The sequence below is a fragment of the Nestor notabilis genome, unplaced genomic scaffold (genome assembly GCF_000696875.1).
Source record: "Nestor notabilis isolate BGI_N333 unplaced genomic scaffold, ASM69687v1 scaffold22667, whole genome shotgun sequence".
NCBI lineage: Eukaryota > Metazoa > Chordata > Aves > Psittaciformes > Psittacidae > Nestor > Nestor notabilis.
In genome coordinates, this window is record NW_009936518.1 from 1 (window position 1) to 21,602 (window position 21,602).

Sequence of the window (21,602 nt, forward strand, 5' to 3'; positions counted from 1 at the left end):
GGCAGGTACGTTCTGAGAGCAGAGAATAAGAACAAGGTCTCCAGTGTGCACCAAGGGGAGCCGAGCGGAGCATGGCGTGGGGAGGGCGGCATTCCGCTGGCTCCTGGAAGAGCATCATCCCTTCCCGAGGCTGCCACCCCCCTGCAGTCACACATGCATTCCTTTATTTTATCGCAAGAGAGGAGCCTTTTCCCAAAATATTTTCCTTTTCTTTCTTTCTTTTTTTTTGGTGGTTATTTCATTTTTCTTTCATATAAAAGTCCACGTTAAAATCTTTTGAAACCTAATTTGCCAAGTGCAGAGGGCTGTGCCCGGGAGCAGCTTCGGCTGAGGGTATCCATGTTCCCCTCCACGCCTCATCCTGCTCCATCCCATAGTGGGGAATTAGGGAATAAGGGGGCTGTTTCCTTTGTTTTAGATCTCCTCAGAATGAAAGTCCCGTCACAATTTGGCGCCTCGCTCCTACGAGAGCAGAGCGGCGCTGTGAAAATGCACTTTACACACTGCACTTACATCCTCTGCTAAGATTATTCCTGTTTTCCCGGGGGGATTTTTCCTTTTTTTTTTTTTTTTCCTTTTTTCCTTTAAAAAAAGAAAAAAAAAGGTTAACAGAACCTCAAACCCTTTGCTTCCAAAGCTGGAGACTCGATGCCACCTGATTGCATCTCTGGAGAGGCGTAAAAAACTTAGTCGCATTAAGAGACGAGGAAAATCACCACGATCCTGGCTCCGGGAACGTCACTGTTCCAAGGTGACCACTTCCACTGCCTGCCCGTCCACGGTGACAGCACTGTCCCCTATCCTCGTGGTAACGGGGGCCATCGCCACCTGAACGGGGCCATTGCCTTGGGCCAGGCTGGTCACCACCGTCTGGTACATGCTGACGGGGATCTGGACGAGACCTGAGGAGACAAGAGAAAGAAAGGGGTTGGGAGGGAAGGAACAGAGCAAGGGCAGGATGGGGCTGGTGGGGCCACGCGCTGAGGTCCCAAGGGGTTTGGAGGCTGCATTCGTGCTGCTCCAGAGATGATCCTTTGGATTGTTGGAGGCCTGTGTCCAGCTCTGGGGAACAGCACAAGAGGGATGTGGAGCTGCTGGAGCGAGGCCAGAGGAGGCCCCGGAGCTGCTGCGAGGGCTGGAGCAGCTCTGCTCTGGAGCCAGGCTGAGAGAGCTGGGCTGGGGCAGCTGGAGAAGAGAAGGCTCCTCAAGGGGACACCTTAGAGCAGCTCCAGTGCCTAAAGGGGCTCCAGGAAACCTGGAGAGGGGCTTTGGACAAGGGATGGAGGGACAGGCCAAGGGGAATGGCTTGAACCTGCCAGAGGGGAGATTGAGATGAGCTCTTGGGCAGAAGCTCTTCCCTGTGAGGGTGCTGAGGCGCTGGCACAGGGTGCCCAGAGAAGCTGTGGCTGCCCCATCCCTGGCAGTGTTCAAGGCCAGGTTGGACACAGGGGCTTGGAGCAACCTGCTCTAGTGGAAGGTGTCCCTGCCTTGCTGTGCTGGACTCACCCACCATGGTGCCAGGTGGGATGGGAGCAGGGATAGGATGGGGCAGGGCTGGGTGGCAGCATGGTGACCCCCTGCACCGTGGGGCTGTCCTGCTGCACGGACAGAACAAGGTTAAGGAGGAAAGAAATAGGACATTTTTGGAGGAGAAACCCAAAGCAGATGCTGGGATGCTGGAGCAGGTACCCAAACAGCCAGCACTGCCAGGCCCTGCTCTGCTGGATGCAGGGATTGCTCCCACGTGTTCCTCCCACAGCCACGCGTGTGCCCGCACACAGCCCAGCAGTGGTGACCCACAGAGGAAGAACATGCTTCTGAAACATGTTTTCCACTTGATTTGCCCAGAATTGGGAACCCTGGGGCTGAGGAAGGGGTAAATTTGGCTTCTCCCCCATGACTCTTCCATGCCCTGAAACACTCTACTCCAAACACCTTCCTACTTTCATGGCACATGAGAAGGATCCCACCACTGTGCACACCACAGACCACTCGTCCTGCCCATGAGTCCTGGTACAGCCATGGCCTCCCTCAAACACCATTTACTTCCTCCAGCTCCTTCTCCATCCCAGCCAGATCCTTCTGCCTTCACACCGGGATGGGTGAAGGGCCGTGTTGGGACCAGTGGGCCCCAACCGAGCCACACTGGCTCCAAACACCAGCTATAAGCACTCACACACGTATATATATGACATATAACAGGGATAACAGAAAGCAAACCAAACTTCTCAGCCCTTCCACAATCATGGATGGGTCCAATAAGGCAGGAACCATCTTTTTCCCAAGGGTGGATGAGCTACAGAAAGGGATGAGATGTCCCCGAGCTGAAGCAGGAGCTGGCAAAGCTTCTGGCATGGTTTTGGCCATGGAGGAGAGCACCACTGTGACAAACACAGGGAGCTTGGGAACACCAACCAAGGTGACAACAAACAATGAGGCCCCTGAGGATATTGTGATGTGAATGATGAAAAGAGGTGGAAAAAATAGCCAAGAGCATTGGTACAGCTCGGTGCAGCCAGGCAGGGGATGGGGAACAGCAGATCCTGCAGCCTGGGAGGACACACTTCATCTTTCCGTGAAGGACAGGAGGGCCATGAAGGCTGATAAGCTGACAGGAAACCTGGAGAGGGGCTTTGGACAAGGGATGGAGGGACAGGACAAGGGGAATGGCTTGAACCTGCCCGAGGGGAGATTGAGATAAGCTCTTGGGCACAAGCTCTTCCCTGTGAGGGTGCTGAGGCGCTGGCACAGGGTGCCCAGAGAAGCTGTGGCTGCCCCATCCCTGGCAGTGTTCAAGGCCAGGTTGGACACAGGGGCTTGGAGCAACCTGCTCTAGTGGAAGGTGTCCCTGCCCGGGGCAGGGGTTGGAGCTGGAGGAGCTTTAAGGTCCCTTCCAACACAAACCACTCTGGGATTCTATGGTTTCTACTCAAATATTATCTACCTGTTCCCACCAGCACCTTAACCTTGCCCTGTAGAGCCTGTGAAACCCTACCCCATAAATGACATTTCCTAAACTATCCCCACCTCTGTTGGGGGAATAAAAATGCTTTTAGAGGTCAAGGAATCCTTCCAGCCAGCAGCACTGGGTACCCAGCCCTCAAACAGCATTCAGATGGTTTAAGACAGCAGGTTCCTGACCCGGCATTCCCAAAAAAGCAGCCCAATCTCTTTTGACTCAGGTTTCTGTGGCAGAGAGCAGACTCTGTCCTGCCAAGGGCACTCGTTTAATAACCCCAGCACGCTCAGTGTCCTCAGATCACTTCCAGTACAGACAGGAAAGCTTATGAGTTAATCGTGCTGACCAGGGGGGTGACCCCAGCAGGGCACAGTGAGCTTTGGAGCCCTTCAGCGACCCTCCTCTCGGGATCTCAAAGCACTCTGAGGGCTGGGAAGTGTCAGGATGCACCCAGCCAAAGGGCTGCCCCACACCAGGAGGACCCCAAACCATGGTTGTCCAGTTCACAGCAATTCCAGTGGAGGAACTGCTTTCCTGGTGGGACGGTTCAACACTGACTGCTGTGAATGGTGTGGAGTCAGAAGGCGCAAAGCTCCCAGGGTGCTTTCTAATAGATAAGTTCTAGGTAACAAAACACTGAAATTAGGAGGGCTGAGTGTGAGCTCTAAAGAAAATCTTCTGTATCAGACCCTTCAGTGAAATAGAGCATATCCCAGTTGAAGCAGATGCTGGCACAGGCACGGGATCTGGCCTGGGATGCACCTAGAATCCCTGCTCCAGACCAACCACCCAACTAAGCCCCTTGAGTTACTTGGGTTGCTAACCTGAAGGAGACTGCTGGAGCTCTCAAATGACAGTACATCTACTACGCATATCCATCCCAAAAAGCAGAGTCACCACGACCCTCCTGGACCACAGAGCATGCAACCTTCAAAGCCTGATCCCTCCACGCTCTTCATGCACATTGAACAGCGGCCAGGGTACGGCTGTGCCAGAGACGGGTGCTACCAAAAGGTGGTGAGGGTTCTCTTTGGAAGGGTGAGTTCAGGGTCTAGTGTGAGGTGTCCCTGCCCATGGCAGGGGGCTGGAACTGCATGATCTTAAGGTCCTTTCCAACCCAACCCATTCTATGATTCCATGATCCACGTCACCCAAGGTTTGGCACATCTTGGAGCGCATGGAAGAGCAGGGGAGTCTCTGTGAGAGACAGCAACACGCAGCTCCCTTTCTGCATGGGATTAAAGTAAATCGCCTCAGCATCTGACGTAGCAGCCTTCCTGCCAGGGGTGGTGACAACCCAAAGGAGGAGAGGGCTGCAAAGTCTGCTGTGCATTAAAGCAGAGCTGATCGCCCTTGGGAGAGAGACGATTAAAGCACTGAGATGCTGTAATCAGGCCTAGGATTGGCCCTGCGCTGCATCTGCTCAGACCTGCACCCTGATTAGCCCTAATCTAGCTGGCATATGTTAATCTAAAGCATGGATTTCAGACCCTTTCAATTGTATTAAAACCAGGAAATCCATTAGACAATAAAAACGCCAACTTCTCGAGTCTTTGAAGAACACCCATCTCCAAAGAAAGTGGAGCCGGGAACAGGGAACCGCAGGAGAACTGAGTCAGGGAAGAGGGATCCCACTGAATCCCACACAGCTCCTGCCTCAGCAGATGTGATGTACCACATGCCAAGTGGAACAGACCATGGCCACAGGCTCCTGGCACACAGGAAGATGCAGCCAGGCTGTGTGTTTGCTTGCATTCATGAAGCCACCCTCAAAGTCCATCTGCGAGCAGGGGGTGAGACATGAAGCCCAGGCACCTCTGCCCCCTTTGAATCACCCATTCCTGGCCACCAACCTCACCTACCTGACAACACTTGTCTTTGACAAGGATGAGGAGCCAGCTCCAGCACAAGGACATCTACACAAGGAGCTGGGGCAGAGCCAGCACCAAGATCCTGCCTCTCACTTACCTGCAGCGTGCCAGGTAAGTTGGTGGAGGATCAGCTGGCTTTGCTAGGAAGGAGGCTATGGCATGGCCATCACTGCCCGAGAGTCATGGAGGGAATGGGTGAGGAGCGAAGGGTAGCCAAGGGAGAAGGAGAGGCTTTAGGGGTTGAGATAGCCACCACGAATCAAAGGATTAGAGACGGCTGCAGCTGGACTCTAATGCTGGGTCAGATGATATCAGTGGCTGCATTTTAGCTGGGGGACTGTGACGGCTGTAGGAGCTAATGAAACTCCTACTGTTTCAGCAGAGAAGACATTAGAGCTCACAGGAGAAGAAGGGTGAGGGTTAGGCTCTACCTGCGACCAGACAGCAACAAGATTCAGAGGCGAAGCATCACGCGATGGCCGATAGAGACGTCTTACCTGGCGTGGAGGGCAGAGCAGCAGCACCATAAGAACAACTCTGAGCCTAAATTGCAGGTGACTGCATTAGGTCACCTCAAAGGGCTTTGGGGCAGAAGGTCAGGTTAGTGGGTCAGCAGAGCCCTGGAGATCCAGGACAGCTGATGCTCAGGGGACCAGGGTCACCAGTGCCTGTTTCTGCCTTACTTTAACACCTCTTCACCCTTGAGATCCAAGCAAGTGCAGCACGAGGACAAGGTACTACCAGTCTCCAGCTGTAGCATTTCACAGTAGATATTCCTGTAACTTTGTTCTTCCCCACCTCCAGAGGCACCAAGCTGAGCAATCCAACCCAAATTCCTGTGCTCAGGAATGCGCTATAGGGCCCTAGCACCCAGGTCAGCAGATACCATCTCATTGCTGTGTTTCATTCAGAGCCAAAGGTGGCTTTTGAAGACACGATGGAAGAATTCTCATAAACAATTCAAAAGGGCCAGGGTGCATCTTAATGCACAGAACTCAAGCAGGGAAATGCATCAGTAGAAGATCTCCAAACAATGAGACGTTTGCCCTTGGTGGGCAGCACAATGAAAGGGCACTGGGTGTGCTTTGAGCTCTATACCTAGGACAGCCCATAGATACATCAGGGCTGATGCAGACAAATAGGCAATAACCTGATTGTCTAATCCACAGTGGGACAGAGTAAGATATGAACTTGAAGCGCAGCATGGAAAGCTGCACTAGTATTAGAGGGGGAGAAAAACCCCAGACAACAGCTAAACATCAGGTTAGTGAAGCTCTGGAGCAAAGCCTCCAGCACTGGAGGTCTTTAGAGCCAGCTAAGACTGATGCTGGCTCAGGCAAGGGGCTGGTGTAAAACACTCGCTTGAATTCCTTCCATCCTGGTGTATGAACAAGATTGTGGTGGCTCCACTTGATGCAAAGAAGCTTTGCTCCACTGATGGTAGAGTCCCCCGTGAGCAGATCCAACACCGTGTCAGGACATACTGGACAAACCACATGGCACTAGAGGTATTCCTTGACAGTAAACTTGATTCACAGTCAGCCACGGGATATACCTCATTCTCCCACCCATGTGTAACGCCTTTTAGAAACATGACAAAGCAGGAGGGTCTCTGTTACACCTCACTACTACTGGTTTTATAAAGGACAGCAATTTAGGAATGGTCACAGTCAGCTGTGTGTTCTGGTGTCATCGCCTACGATAAAGGTAGCACCACCATTAGTACTTAAACAACTATAGAGACGGTGTCCTCCAGCTGAACCCTGGAGCAAAGACCCTTCCTATCCTCACCAAGACAGACAACCAAAGTGCTGGAGACTACCTGGTGTCTTACTGCTAACACAGGAGTCCAGCAAGCACATTACAAGCTCCCACAACAGACTGCTATTAAATCCCATCGCTCTGCATGGGAACCTGCTTTGCCAAGATTCCCAGAAACTATCATCTTGACCACGTCCCTTTTGGGGGACTGAATGAAGAGGCCTTCAAGCGAGGGGGAAGGGCAGGCAATGGGCAGGAGGATGTATATGCAGAAAAGCAACCCAGATCTCCTTCACAAGTTCAAGCCACAGCAGCTAAAACGAGTGCTCTCAAAGTCACGTTACCCTGGAAATCCTCTGCCCATAGAGCAGAAACATCCACAAACTGAACATGTCCCTTGAGATATGAGGTGTTGACATGACACCACGGATGGGATTTCACCCAAAGCCCGCTGCAGAAATCAAGCATTTCAGGGATCCCCTCACACTCAGTGGTGACAAAGGAAGCAGAAGACACCTCTTAACACAGGCACCTACTTGAAGATAAGACAAACTATCTTCTGAAAGCACACCCCTCTCATTCAGCCCCCAACTAGTGCTCCAGCATCAATGCCTAACTCAAATTAGATGTCTCTTAGGACAAGATGATGATTGGAAGAATTTTCACCATCAGCATTGGCTTCCTGACAGCTCACAAACCCCCTGCAGTGATTTCAGCTCCGAGACCTTCCTAGGCACACACCACTCCCAGCTCTCCCCTGTACATCCTCTGTGCCATTCACATCAAAACACAAGAATTGTTCCACCTAATGGCAATGTAAAAGAAGCTGCAGCCCTTATTCTGCTGGCTCACCTCAACCTCAGCATCATCCAGCATCTGTCTTTTCACATGCTATTCTGGTCAAAACCACAAGAGAAAGGTACCAAGGCACCAAGTTTGATAGCAAAAGTGAGCCATGGTGCACTAAACTGGGTGTTGTAATCCAGTAGGTTACTTCACAGCCTTGGTTTATCCTTAGGACAGAAGATAAGCACAGGAGACAAGATGCAACATTTCCATCAAGAACTGCATGGGATGTAGGAAGGACAGCCCTGGAGCCACTGTTTCCTTCCTGGAATCCACCCCATCTTCACGATCACATCTCAAGTCTCTCAGATTGTCCTAGGGTGTCACCTACCTGCTTAATATTGTCAGTGACTTGTTCCTCCCTCAGCTCCTCTTGTGCTTCAATGAGCCTTCCTCCTCTGCTCATTCAGAGCAATGGGAGCTGCTGTCTCAGTGACCCAGAAGGCCTGGTTGATCCGGGACCTCCAGCCCTACACCATCAGAAGGGCACAGGCCTGGATGCAACACCATGTTTTCTATGGCTCATTCTTCCTCCTGCTCAGTCAGCTCCAGCAAAGACAGCTAAATACTTGGTATGTTGTGTCAAGGTGTTTTAAACTCCAAGTTTGGATGTTTGGGTTTTATTTATCCCCAAGCCTCAGTCGGGGACCAACCTTCCCTCTCTAAGTGTGAGAGGACAGCTCACTGCATCTCTGATATGCTTCTATTTTCTTCCTCTCTACAAGGAGAGAAAGATCACAATTTAGCCAAGATCTGAAACACCTTTGGTTTAAGCTCCCTTATTTCTTGGTCTTTCACCTTTGCCTCTATGGTAGAAGCAGACAATCCATCCTCACAAAGGGGCCACCCAGTTACTTGTGGCTCCTTTCAGCAGACCAAGCAGAGCAGTTGTGTCTGCATGTCCCACTTTGTTCAGTACACAATCCAAGAGAATACACCAGCCCAGTCTTCATCCCATAGAGATGACATGGAGGCCACCACTCTCCCTTGTCAAATAACTAACAAGATTCCTGAAAACAATTCCAAAGTTTTTGGGGGGTTTGAGTCTTAGGGCTGGTTTTTGGGAGTTCTTTTGAAGTTGCAGTACCTTGAGGCAAAAACTCTGGGGCTGGGATTCCTGACTGAGTCTGTTGCTGTAGGGGCTGTCCCAGCTTATCAAGTGACAGACAAGACAGGAGCTCATGGAATTCTCTCCTCTGAAGCCCCAGCATTTCCATGGGAAGAGGAAGGCCCCAGTGAGCCAACCTGGTACCCAGACTCTTCCCTGGCACAGCAAAGACCCGCAGTCTTCAAGTGGTGGTGACAAACATGTCCTTCACCGATGACACTTCACAACTGCCGTGTGCCTCTGTCTTTGCAGCCCTTTCCTGACATTCCAGAACGCTTCCATCCACAATTGGCTACAGTGAGGACAGGAACATAAGGAAAAACTTGCAATTACATTTAATGCTGGAAATGATTAATCTGAAATCCCAGATCTTCTGTTTCATCCTCGCTTTGATGGAGCTGAAAACTCCCATGAAAAGGGTGCTTGGAGAAGAAGGCAAAGCAGCAGCCTGGTATCCTGATGGTGGATTAGCTCCATGCCTTCAGCCCTGGTGTCTTACCTAGGGTTACCCGTCCTTCCCTCTCCCCTTCAGGGGGTGTTGAGGCTGAATTTAGAGCTTGATAACAGGACCCGGGCATTGGCTGAGGCAGAATAAAGCTGTGTTGGTTCAACCTCAGTTCTTACCTACTCTTCATACACTAGTGCTGGTTCCCCAGGGCATGTCACTCTGAACCCAAGCCAATGTGGTGTGTAGGGGAGGTGACAAACGTGAGGAGTGTATGTGTCTGCCTGCAAAAAGAAAGCTTTTTTGCCAGACTCCACACATGAAAGCTTAGTGAATAACCCTTCTAAGCTTTCTTGATCAGCTGGCTTTGCTGGGGAGCGCAGGGCACACCTGATAAGATTAGCAGTCTATCATGGTCAATCATGTATATAGGAAACAAGAACAGAGGAAGTACAGCAACCCCCAGGGTCTGCTCCAGTTGGGAACTGCTTTTCTTACAACCTCTTTTCTGTTAATGAAAAAGATGGAGCAGACAAGTGTCATCAGTGGCAAGCTTCTCGGGAAGCAGACGTGGGGAAGCACCTAAGAATGAATTAAAGTTGCTCCTCTTATGAGAAATCAGATATTAAAGCAATGATTGGACAAGTGGGCAATATTATAGACTGGTTTGGGTTGGGAGGGACCTTAAAGCTCCTCCAGCTCCAACCCCTGCCATGGGCAGGGACACCTTCCACTAGAGCAGGTTGCTCCAAGCCCCTGTGTCCAACCTGCCCTTGAACACTGCCAGGGATGGGGCAGCCACAGCTTCTCTGGGCACCCTGTGCCAGCGCCTCAGCACCCTCACAGGGAAGAGCTTCTGCCTCAGATCTGATCTCCATCTCCCCTTAGCACCTTAATGTTTCTGGGCAATCACCTCATAGAGATCCCTGTTACATTTTGCCATAAATACTCTCCCAACTTGCTGCTATGTTGTTAACACCCACTGGGGCTCCTCCAGAGGAAGAACTACCTATTGAGACTGATTCTTACCCCACCTTTAAAAACAGCCTTTAGAGTCCTGTACCTTCTATATGGTTTTATTACAGGCTACAGAGAGAATGAAGGCAGGGTACCATCTAAAACTGGTAACATTTTATATTACTTGAATGGCAAAAGTCTGCTTTGGAATAGTCATTTAAATGGACATGATTTTTTTAAGCACTGAAATACCACATTTTCTAATGCACCAGATCATTATTTGGCAGAGTTTCTGCAGGAACAATACTCTGGGCATCCTTGCAAATCATAAATAGCACATAAAGGCAATACAATTGTATAGCAAAAGGCAGTTGTGTCCACAGTCCAGAAGCATCAGTGGTCACACATACAAGCTCTTTTATCTACCCTCCTGTGCTGTTTGAGACATGGCACCACTTACTACTTTACTTAGGTTTCTGCTACAACATTCAGCCTATAATTTCTTAAAGCTGATGGGTGCCGAGAGGGTGTTTGTGGGGTTTTCTCTCCTTTGCATTGCTACTTAACTCTGTACCTCATCCACGACCACATTTTCCAGATCCAAGAACCCCAGCATCCCCCCCAGCCCCATCCATCACCACAGAACCAATGCTGGAGTGTTACTAACACACAGGCTCTGAGCCCAGCTCTGTCCTGCTCCTCACTAAGTCTCTACATAAGTAATCATTAAGAGAGCTCGGCTTTCCTAAGGCTGACACGATGGGGCTGTGAGATACTCCGACACCCCAAAGGCATTGCTCAGCTCTACAAGGCAGCCAACCCAGTGTCCAGGCCCAGAGCAGCGGCTCAGCCAGCCATTACAGGGTGCCTGATGTAAATGTGTATCTGACATGTGGCATCTTCCCCTTGGAAGTGTGAGAGGAGGAGAAAACCAAAATGCAGACAGAGAGATACAGCCCCTTTAACCCCAAGAAACACCATGTAGTCAAGAACCTAAAGGACCAAGTGACAACACCAGTTACATCCCATTATTCCAAACTACCATCACGAAAATCCACTCACCTGATGGACACTCTGCTAGGCTCCACTTGCAACCTGAATAGTCTGCTGTTAGGAAGCCTGACAATAAAATGCAAGTGTAAAAGGCTGAACAAAGGCCAAATACTACAGTTGGGGAGGGGGGATTAAGTGGGGTAATTAATGTATTCATAGGAAATACATCTTTTTGCTTACTAAGTGAATTAAAATATTCAGTGTCCACACATGAGTAGAAAATACGATGTTCACATACGAGTAACACCCAATATTAGACACAGTAACTAAAATATTTCTACCTCTATACATTACGTGCGTAAGTGGGAGGTAGAGTAAGTGGGAGGCAAATATAAGATACTTCCAGGTATTTGTACTGTATTTTACAACTATTTAGATGAATGGTTCAATTGGACCAGAGGGGCCTGATGAGAAATGGCTGCACTGAGGTGAGGGTAGTAAAATCCATCTCGGAGAAGCTAAGGCCACCTCCAATAAGGCTCCCCACTGCTCCCCCGTGCAGAGGGATGAGAAATGAACGAGAAGCAGAAATGGTGCTAAACTGGCATTTCTATGTATCCCAAGAGCACAAGGCTAGAAAGTTCATGAAATCCAGGCACTCCCTGGCCTCTGAGAGGAACCTGATGTATTTTTAAGGCTCGGACAGACTCGGATCTCAATGAGATTCCCAAGTTCGTGCGCTGCGCGATAGCTCACATGTGAACACGAACATTAGCATACACTACAGAGCATTTAGCACACGGAGCTATAAAGCAGCTATTGTTCTGGTGGTAAGGTAATACGTAACCAGATAGTCCCTGGCTTCATCTAAAAACCATTTTCCCAGCATTTCCCTGACTTGGTCAGCGGGAGCCTCTCTGCTACAACAGAGTGCACATTCATGGCCAACGAACGGGTCCAAAGTGATGGGTTCTCTCCCCCAGTGCCCCACTCCTGGCGCCTGCACCTCTTTGCTGGGGGGAAATGGGGCTCTTAACCCAAGAGAGGTGACATGAGCTTCCAGCCAAGCAAGGTGCACAGCTTCTGGAGGAGAACACCACCTTGGGAAGGCATTCAAAGCTTTACCTTGCAAGATATGGAAAGCTGCAACACTGAGCCTTACCTTAGGCTAGTTCCCGTTCTAGCTACAAGGAGGTAAGCACTCTTCTTCTCAGGGGAAAAAAGGGGTAGATACACACCTTAACAGTCCTTCTTTCCTCTTCTTCAAAGCATACCCTTCAAATCTAGCTGTAAAAGCATCCCTGCTACAAACCAGCACACCCTCTCATTGCAATGGTCTTAAGTGTCACAGTGCTTCGGTGTCTGCAGCCTGTCTTCTTTATAGGACCAGGGACCCATCTGGCACAGATCCCTCCCCCCTTTTTCTTTCTGTGTCCCATCCTCAGCAAAGTAAGCAATAAATCATGGTGAACACACAACTCAGACATTGAATATATCATGTAAAGAGCAAGTTTTTACAGTCCACATTCCTCCTTTTCTCGTATACACCACTGTTATCCACTGCCTGGCCTGCACAGCAAGTGGGATGGGTTCCTACCTCTCTCTCCCAGGAGTACTTATTCCTGGTATGCTACTGCCTCTGGCAGATTCCTCCCTTTTAAACCCTGCACATCTGTTGATAGAAAAACAAGCTTGGACTCTGGCCTGGTGACTGAAGGCACAAGAACATCGGTTGGGTGCTTGGAAGCCTCTTTGAATGCCAAGAGAAGGCAATGGTGGGTGCAGGCAGAGAAATGACCATTTGATGTGAAGGAAGCAAGAGGAAGCAAAGGTTTTCCAGGTGTTTCATCCCTGTGGGTCTCACCCTGGGCCTGCAAAGGGGAAACTGGCAGCACATGGACCCACATGGACAAAAGCTGCAAGAAGAATCAAGCAGCTGCTTATGTAAGAGCCTGTCCTGTGCCTTCCTGGGCAGGACACAACAGGTTGGAAAGTGTTTCCTGAGAGTGAAAAGGAGCTGTGGTGGCTGGAGACGCCTTCTGCTTTGCATCTGTTGGGGGTGATTCACAGAATCCCAGCCTGGTTTGGGTTGGAAGGGACCTTAAAGCTCCTCCAGCTCCAACCCCTGCCCCGGGCAGGGACACCTTCCACTAGAGCAGGTTGCTCCAAGCCCCTGTGTCCAACCTGGCCTTGAACACTGCCAGGGATGGGGCAGCCACAGCTTCTCTGGGCACCCTGTGCCAGCACCTCAGCACCCTCCCAGGGAAGAGCTTCTGCCTCAGAGCTCATCTCAGTCTCCCCTCGGGCAGGTTCAAGCCATTCCCCTTGTCCTGTCCCTCCATCCCTTGTCCAAAGCCCCTCTCCAGGTTTCCTGGAGCCCCTTCAGGCACTGGAGCTGCTCTGAGGTCTCCCCTTCAGAAGCCTTCTCTTCTCCAGCTGCCCCAGCCCAGTTCTCAGCCTGTCAGACCTGAACCCCATTCACTGGCTGCGGGAAAGGCTGCTCTGGCTCAGACCACACCAGAAGGAAGCACATCTCCAACAGCAGCACACAAGCAGGAAGCCCAAAAACCCATCCAGCTCCAAGTCTTGGTTATTTCCTGTGGGACTCCAAACCTCTTAACACTTAACTCCTATTTGGAAGTGCTACTTGGACCCTGTTTTGCACTAGGAACCTCTGAGAAGAGTTGGCACATGAGGACATCGTAACACATCCGTGGGTCAGAGCAACAGGGAACAACCACAGGCCAAAGTCACTGATGGGGTTTAATCGAACACAAGCACCCCTGGCTGCTGCTCCCTGTGACTTCAAAGGAGTTCAACACACTGTATTTATGCCAGCAATAAAGCTCAGCTTCCATTAGCTTTATGCTCACCATTTAAACGCAGTGATCCTGTTGTGCACACACCAATTAGAGCCCCCTAATGCTTGGGAGTACAAAGCTTTCTCTTTTCCCTCCTGTTTTTGATGGGAAGGGGTGGAAGGGAAGAGATCAGCCGGCTCAGGGGAATAGCAGAGAGAGCCTTTCACTGCGAGGGCTCGTGCTCAAATCTGTCATAGGCCAGTGGTAACAGATGGCCACTTCTGAAGGCTGGTGTGGAGCTTACATGAAATAAGGGATTGTCTTAGGCCACTGGTGGACAAGTTATTGAAGCCACAAACACACTGCTAGTGGTTTCTGGCAGAGAAACCAAGGGATTACATCGGTACGAAGCAACTGCTGCCCACCTGATCAAAGGCACCTCCTTCCTGCAGGGAACCAAGGCTAACTGCTGGCAGCTTACGGCTGCTGCTGCCTGTGCAGTGCAGGAACCTCCGGCTGCACAAGCCTGGATCTTGGCCTGAGCCTGCCTGCTTTAGCTGTCATCAGCTCCTTCCACTCGTCAGCACCAGTCCCATTCACTGGGCTTCCCTTCAGATATGCCTGAGGTTTTGAAGATTAAAATCATGGGGGAAATGGAGAATGGAGATCAGGAAGTTCAGGTATCTGCGGCAACAAGGAGGCAAACCATAGAGAAGGGATCATAGAATGGTTTAAGGTTGGAAGGGAGCTTAAAGCTCCTCCAGCTCCACACCCTGCCCCGGGCAGGGACACCTTCCACTAGAGCAGGTTGCTCCAAGCCCCTGTGTCCAACCTGCCCTTGAACACTGCCAGGGATGGGGCAGCCACAGCTTCTCTGGGCACCCTGTGCCAGCACCTCAGCACCCTCACAGGGAAGAGCTTCTGCCCCAGAGCTCATCTCAGTCTCCCCTCTGGCAGCTCAAAGCCACTATCAGAAAAGTTTGCTGCAGTCTGTGAGATGGGTGTGGGAATAACAAGCGATACCATGATTCATTTTAAACCAATCCCAAGGTACTGCCCCCTCAGTCTCTCCCTTCTCGGATTCAATCTTTTCCAGGGCACACTTTAACTTTCTGTGGGCACACGGCAAAAGTCCACCAGTGACCAAGTGTCCCTGACGCAGAAGGGCTCCACACAAGCCATCAGCAACAATTACTTGGAGAGGAATTTGTACACATCTGGGAATAAATGAAGCCAAAGGATATGAGGGGTGGGAGGAACAGGTCAAATTCAGGCTTAGAAATGCCATTTCAGGAGAAAATGCTCTTTTTCCTTCTCAGAACCTGTTTCACAGCTTCCCATTGACTCGCGGGAGGACCTGGGAGCGCGGCTCTGCAGCGGCGGCTGGTGCAGCTCCAAACATCCCAACCTGCTGATGGGCTCACGCAGCCGACGAGATGAGAAGTGTCCTGCAGCGAGCAGAAGCCCTGTGTGCTCCTGTGTGCTGGCCTGCCCGGGTCTGCAGGGCAGGGAAAATAGGGCGATTCCCCTGCAATCTTCCTGCACAGCTGGGAGCTAGCTGCGGATTACTGCTGTCACATGAGCTGCTTTACAGCAGAGCCAAGCTGTCTTCATGAGCTGAGAAGGTCACTGAGAGACAGGGACCTCCAGGGACAAACACATCAACCTCTACTGTGACTGCGATTTACCTCCCAGAGTGACCCAGGCAGCAAGAAAAGCATCTCTGACCGGTCACAGGGCAATGAGAAATGGTTTCACCTTCAAGCCCTCTGCCTGGTTATCATTAGGACTCACGCAGTGAACGGGGAGAGGAGGGATATCTCCAGTCTCAAGCTGTCCATTTACCAGGCTGCAATCAAGGTGCTGGAAGGCTGGAACAGTCCTTATAGTGACAAATTTACCTTCTCATCCTTGTGTGCCCACAGGTGAGGGCATGCCACCGACCTCTTGGACAAGGTTCACCCAAGTATCACCAGCCAAAGGATGCCAAGGTGAAGTTGCATCTCCCCAGGCTCTCATGCAACCGGCTGATGCCTCAAAGCATGCATGAATCAATCCTACAGCAAGAAGTGTCCTTTTCAAGCCCAAAATGTAACTGCAGAACATCAGGGCCAATGAAAAGGAGCAAGTTCCACCTGGAAAAACAGAAGTCGGAATGTCCAGCGTGTCCACGTGGGAAAAGGAATTAAAACCTCCCATCTTCATCATTCTGCCATAGGCAGGTCTGGGGGACAATGAACACACTTCTACAAGAGATCACTCACAGGCTCAGTGGTTGCAGGATGTGGCTCTTTACTACGCCCCAGAGGCACAAGACAGATGGGGTTGTGCTTTTAGGCTTTCAAATCAGTCCCTGCTATGGAGATCCAATGAAGAGGATAAATACGGGCACAGAATGATCCTCTAGACACGCTCAGAAAGAAGCAAGAGAGGAACCCAGGAGGTGAGACCCTGCTCAGAAAGCAGCTGAGGCTGTTTTCATAGAGCAGCAGAGCACTTCGGAAGGCAAAGAAAACAAGAGGCACTCGAGCACTTTGGAGATGTCTATTCCACATCGTGTGCCTGGGAAGCGGGAATCACAGTCCAAGGAGGAGCACGGAGCGGAGGAGGATACGCTGTAGAGAGGAAACTTTGGCCTAACACCCAAGACTAGGAGCTTCCTGAATGGAGAGACACACAAACCACATCTCCATGCGCTGAAGAGCTGTGCCTGGGGAAGCCCCAGCTTTAGCAGAGCTTACAGGATGTCTCTCCTTCTAGTGGGGTGCCTGGTGCAGCGAGAAGAGAGTCCCCAAAGCCCATCTCATTTCCTAAGGTGCCTCCCACATCAGAACAGCTTGCTGGGATTCCAGCCAGCTTCCCATTTGGATCAGATTGCACCCTGCGCCCACTGACAGCCATTAAAGGCCTGGAGCTCACAGCCTGCCCTGTGGCCAGACGAGCCCCCATCCATTCAAAGCCCAGCCCCGTTTTCCACAGCTCTCCGGTGCACACGGGAGAGGGTGGCCTGATCCAGCCCAGCCCATAGGCACAAAGTACCTGCGAGGGGAGGCAAGAACCGAGCCCTGCTGTCATGAAACAGCAGATTGCAGCCCAGTTCTGCTGTGACGTGGGGGATTAGGAAGCCCCTCTCCATCTGCCCTGATTCAGTGTAATCACAGGCTGCTCTTTCAATTCCCCAAGCCCTGGAGGGGTGTAAAGGGGTAAAAGTGGCACAGCAAAGGCAGAAAACCAGCAGCAACGTCCCCGGCTTTGCCTGTGGTCGAGGCACTCACACATCACTATACAGATGGGGATGAGGAGATGCTCATTCCTTAAGGAGAAAGCCAGTCACCTAAAATCTGCACTGAAAGATGCTGCAGCTGCTCCTCAGCAGGGACCATTACCCATCCCTCCCCCAGGCAGCAAGGGGTAAGCTGGGATCAGTGGCAGATGAAATAATGCCCTACAACTCAAGACACAAGCCTTGCTCTGCCTTTGGGAAGAGGCTTGACATGCAATGTGTGAGGAGGGTGAGCTGAGACCTCTCATTTGAGAGCATCTGGAGGAGCAGAATGAGACTGTGGAGTAGGATGAAGTTGTCCTTAGTTGTCTCCTGTCTGCTGCTAAGTTGGAAGGTCTTCCAGAGATGGGCTACAACACCCAATGTCTCACAGGGCTCAGAAAGCTGAGGGGGGGTTGCTACCTGCTCGGCACAGTTGTTATTACAGGTACAATCCATCACACACAAACTTCATCTCAGGAGCACTGAGAAAGGAGCATCAAAGCACAGACTGGTTTTGATCTCGGCTTAATCTACCATCCACCCACTTCAACACTTACGGGTTTGAATGCTCAGATGCATCATCGAGCTCCGTCAGCAGAAAAGGCAAAAAGCTGCCTTCCCTGTGGTCATAGAACCCCAGAGTGGTTTGGGTTGGAAGGGCCCTTACAGCTCCTCCAGCTCCAACCCCTGCCCCAGGCAGGGACACCTTCCACTAGAGCAGGTTGCTCCAAGCCCCTGTGTCCAACCTGGCCTTGAACACTGCCAGGGATGGGGCAGCCACAGCTTCTCTGGGCACCCTGTGCCAGCGCCTCAGCACCCTCACAGGGAAGAGCTGCTGCCCAAGAGCTCATCTCAATCTCCCCTCTGGGAGGTTAAAGCCATTCCCCTTGGCCTGTCCTCTTTGAGCTTCACCTTCCCCCTCTTTGAGCTTAAAGCCTCTCCTCCTTGGTCCCTTCACAAGCACCACCACCCTATTCGCGAAGGTGGCAGGAGCCCCATGAAGAAGCTCTGCTGGTCCAGTTCCACCAGCCAAGCCCCTGGTCTGGGTTAAGTCAGGCATGGAGGAGGAGGAAGAGGCCTGGAAAAACGCCTCATGGGCATCTGTGATGGGTCAGGAGAGCGATGTAGAACCAGGCACCTTCACAGAGCTGGTCTTCTGACTCCACTTCTGCCCTTTCCTTTAGGCCAAGAGCTATAACTAAACCAGCACCATGCTGAAGATATGCAGGTTGTTGGGAGAGCACCTCCCTACCCCAGCCTGGGGCCAAAGCAGACAGACTACACAAATATCTCCATCCCTTCCCAACCTAATTCTTGGACTGGTGACACTGGCAACCAAGGAAACACTGGTCCATCCAGTTCTGTGCTTCTAGATATACTCAGGGAAACATGCCAAGTGTACTGACTTTCCTTCCCTGCCCATATTCAACCTCTTCTTTTTTAGACAAAAGCTTGCCAATGATTTAGAATACCCATCTCTTGCAGACACCCCAAAACCACCGCTGTAACCAAACTGGTTTAGGTCCAAAGACCTTCTCAAGTATCTGTCTTACAGTCAGGGTGCATATCCATCAGGGAGATAAAACCCCACAATATACCATCAATAAACCCCCACCTCTCTCAAACAAACCCTATGCACTTCTCGATCATGCATAAAGTTAAATAAGGACTGTATTCCATAAAGATGAGCAGGCCCCTTCCTTCTGCTCAGTGTTCATCTTGGCTGACTAAGCATTGAATTGTGCAGAGCTGCTGGTCCCCATCACCTTATGCAGGCATCAGGGCAGAACGACCACCTCCAACCATCCAGTGAGCCAAGAACCACCCCCAGATACCCAGATTCAGGGACGAGCAAAGCTCTGGAGGACACCACCCTGTCTGCTTCTTAAACCCATGTGGATCCCCAGCCCCAGCCCATGCTGCAGCCAGGCCAGGCCACAGAGGGAAAGCACTTCCTGCACCCAGCACACTCAGGTTTCCATCCTTCCATGCATGAAGCAACCACATCCCTTTGACTCTCAATCCTGAAGATGTCAGACCAAACATTCCTTAAAGTCCATCTGCCTCAGGGAAGCTGAGCCTTCATGGAGGGGGAAGAAAAAGAGAAGCAAGTTTTCTTCCTGACTGCTGCTCCTGAGACGGCTGCATTTTGGCACCAGAGTGGGTGCACAATTGGGATCCCTCAAACATGAAGCTTCCCCACACGATTCAGATCGATGAACACAGTGTCAGTAGATCTGAATTAATTCAAGAGCAGCACAAAGAATTCAGCTTCCTGTTACGGCTGCAAAGATGGGAACTGCTTTAGGGACCAAGACCAGAACTGCTTTAAAAGCATCGCAGCAGACACCAGGCAGCTTCTCTTTCTAAATATATGGATAAAGCAGAAATCCTGCCCAGCCTGGACTCGCCACCAGTCCTGCTTCCTCTTCCAGACCACAACAAAAGGGAACATATTGCAACTATGCTGAGAGGAGAAGAGCTGCTGCCTATTTCTTTAAATGTAATGTTAATGCCTTGTAATCAGCTTTAATTTTTAAACAGACCCAGCCCTCCTGTCCATTTCCCCTAATTCAGGACACGTGGAAGGTAAATGGCCTCTGCTTAAACCGGGGCAGCATCAGCTGTGACAGCTGGAGAGCCTGTAAGTCTCAACTGCTTGATAACAGGGATGGATGTCAAAACTCACCAGGGGAGGGGAAACGGGGAGGGCAGAGGAGGTGCTGGAGATGCTGTAAGGTCATTGAGAAGCCAGGAGATAAGGCCAGGCAGGGCACAGCTCCCTTACTGCATGGAAACTCACTGCAACCAAGAGGACTCAAAGAAATGTTAGACGTGATGAAGCAGCAAAGGACTTGGCAGTGACTCCCCACCCCTAAGGAAGGTGGCTTCGCTTTTGGGGTACCGCTAACACCGCCTCACACACTGAGGAGGGAAGGAGAGTGTCTTTTAGGGGACAGCAACAGAGCAAGGCAGGAAGTGAGCAACTCCTGGTGTTGCTGCCTTCTCCCTTTGTGATCTTAAAGGTGTTTCAAGGCTAAAAAGCAGCCTCCAGACTTCCTGTGAGACCTGGACGCAGAACTGGGCACAAAACACCCCGGGAGGCTCTCCTTGTGCTCCTTTGACACCGCTGCCTTTGCAAAGGGGAAAGAGACCTGTGGTACATCATGAGTGCTCAGCTTATAAAGACATTTTAGGACAAGGGGGAATGGCTTGAACCTGCCAGAGGGCAGATTGAGATGAGCTCTTGGGCAGAAGCTCTTCCCTGTGAGGGTGCTGAGGCGCTGGCACAGGGTGCCCAGAGGAGCTGTGGCTGCCCCATCCCTGGCAGTGTTCAAGGCCAGGTTGGACACAGGGGCTTGGAGCAACCTGCTCTAGTGGAAGGTGTCCCTGCCCGGGGCAGGGGTTGGAACTGGAGGAGCTTTAAGCTCCCTTCCAACACAAACCGTTCTATGATCCCTTCCCTATGGGTTCAGTGGTTTTCACTCAAGGAAACAGAAAACAGAACCTGTGAGCCTCTCTACACCAAAACCCAAACAGTGCTGGGACTGATGCACAACCGACTGACCGGGGTCACTCAAGAAGCCAAGGGAAGCCCTAAAACCAGCAGCACCCAATGCTGTGGCATCCACCTCCAGCCTCCTGCTCTACTCACACAACCCAGACTGTTGTGTGCAGCTGGCTCCATGTAACACATCGTTGGCACAGGTAGTGCCTGGTTAGTGGTTCCAATGGGGGAAATGTGGCCCCACTGCAGCACAGGAGGGACGTGTCCGAGCCACTATTTTTAGCCCTGGTTGGGAGGCAGACAAATCCTAATCGTGAGCGGCAGCCGCCTCGTCATCAGTCCCAGGATGTCAAAGCAAAGCTGCCCAGTGCCCACGACAGCCCAGCGTCAGGACAGCCTGAGCCCAGATTAGTGCCCAGGAGTAACACAGGACAGCAGCAAGCCCAGGAGATCCATCAGGCTGGGTGTAACGTGGCAAGGGAAGGGAAGCCGTGCCAAAGCGAACAGAACTCAGCTGCGCTGGTCCAAACGGAGCAGCGGCCTCGCATCTTGGAATTCTTTGGCTCTCATCATGCTGGGAATGTCCTACCAGCACCATGCTGACTGGTGGCATCAAACCTGTGTCCCACAGTCCCAGCACTGCATATTCCTCACCACTCAGCCCAGAGCTCCCTGGATAGCCAGGTGTGGATATGGGAAGGGTGCAGATGCAGACGGGGCTGAGCTGCAGTCAAGCACCCACTCTCCACAGGGCACACGTAGGGAACTGCATGTACTGGACACAGAATAAACTCATTTTAACTGAGGCTTATGCCAAGATACTTCACTCAAGAGTGCATCATAGCCCATTGCTGACAATAATTCATTTATGCAGTGATTTGTCCTCTAGGAAACACCTCTCCCTGTTCCTGGCTCTGCTCAGTGCATGCACCCAGGAACTCACTCTCATCCACTTCAGCTCTCCGTGCTGGCAGCCACCGGCCTCTCTTCTACCCTGTCATGTGAAACATAGCTGCAAAACTGATTTTCCTCACTTCTCCTTCAGGTTGGGATTAAATCATACCTGTTTCAGGGAAACACTTCATTAA

General features: G+C 51.2%; 1 protein-coding gene across 1 annotated transcript in view; it reads right to left on the bottom strand.

Annotated features, from left to right (window-relative positions):
- Positions 1 to 738: 738 nt before the first annotated feature.
- The window catches only part of NRF1 (nuclear respiratory factor 1), a 51,089-nt gene continuing 30,225 nt past the window's right edge, over positions 739 to 21,602 (bottom strand). The window contains exon 10 of the mRNA XM_010018386.1: positions 739 to 902. Within this exon, the coding sequence (XP_010016688.1) occupies positions 739 to 902 (164 nt within the window). The remainder of the gene's footprint in view (positions 903 to 21,602) is intronic.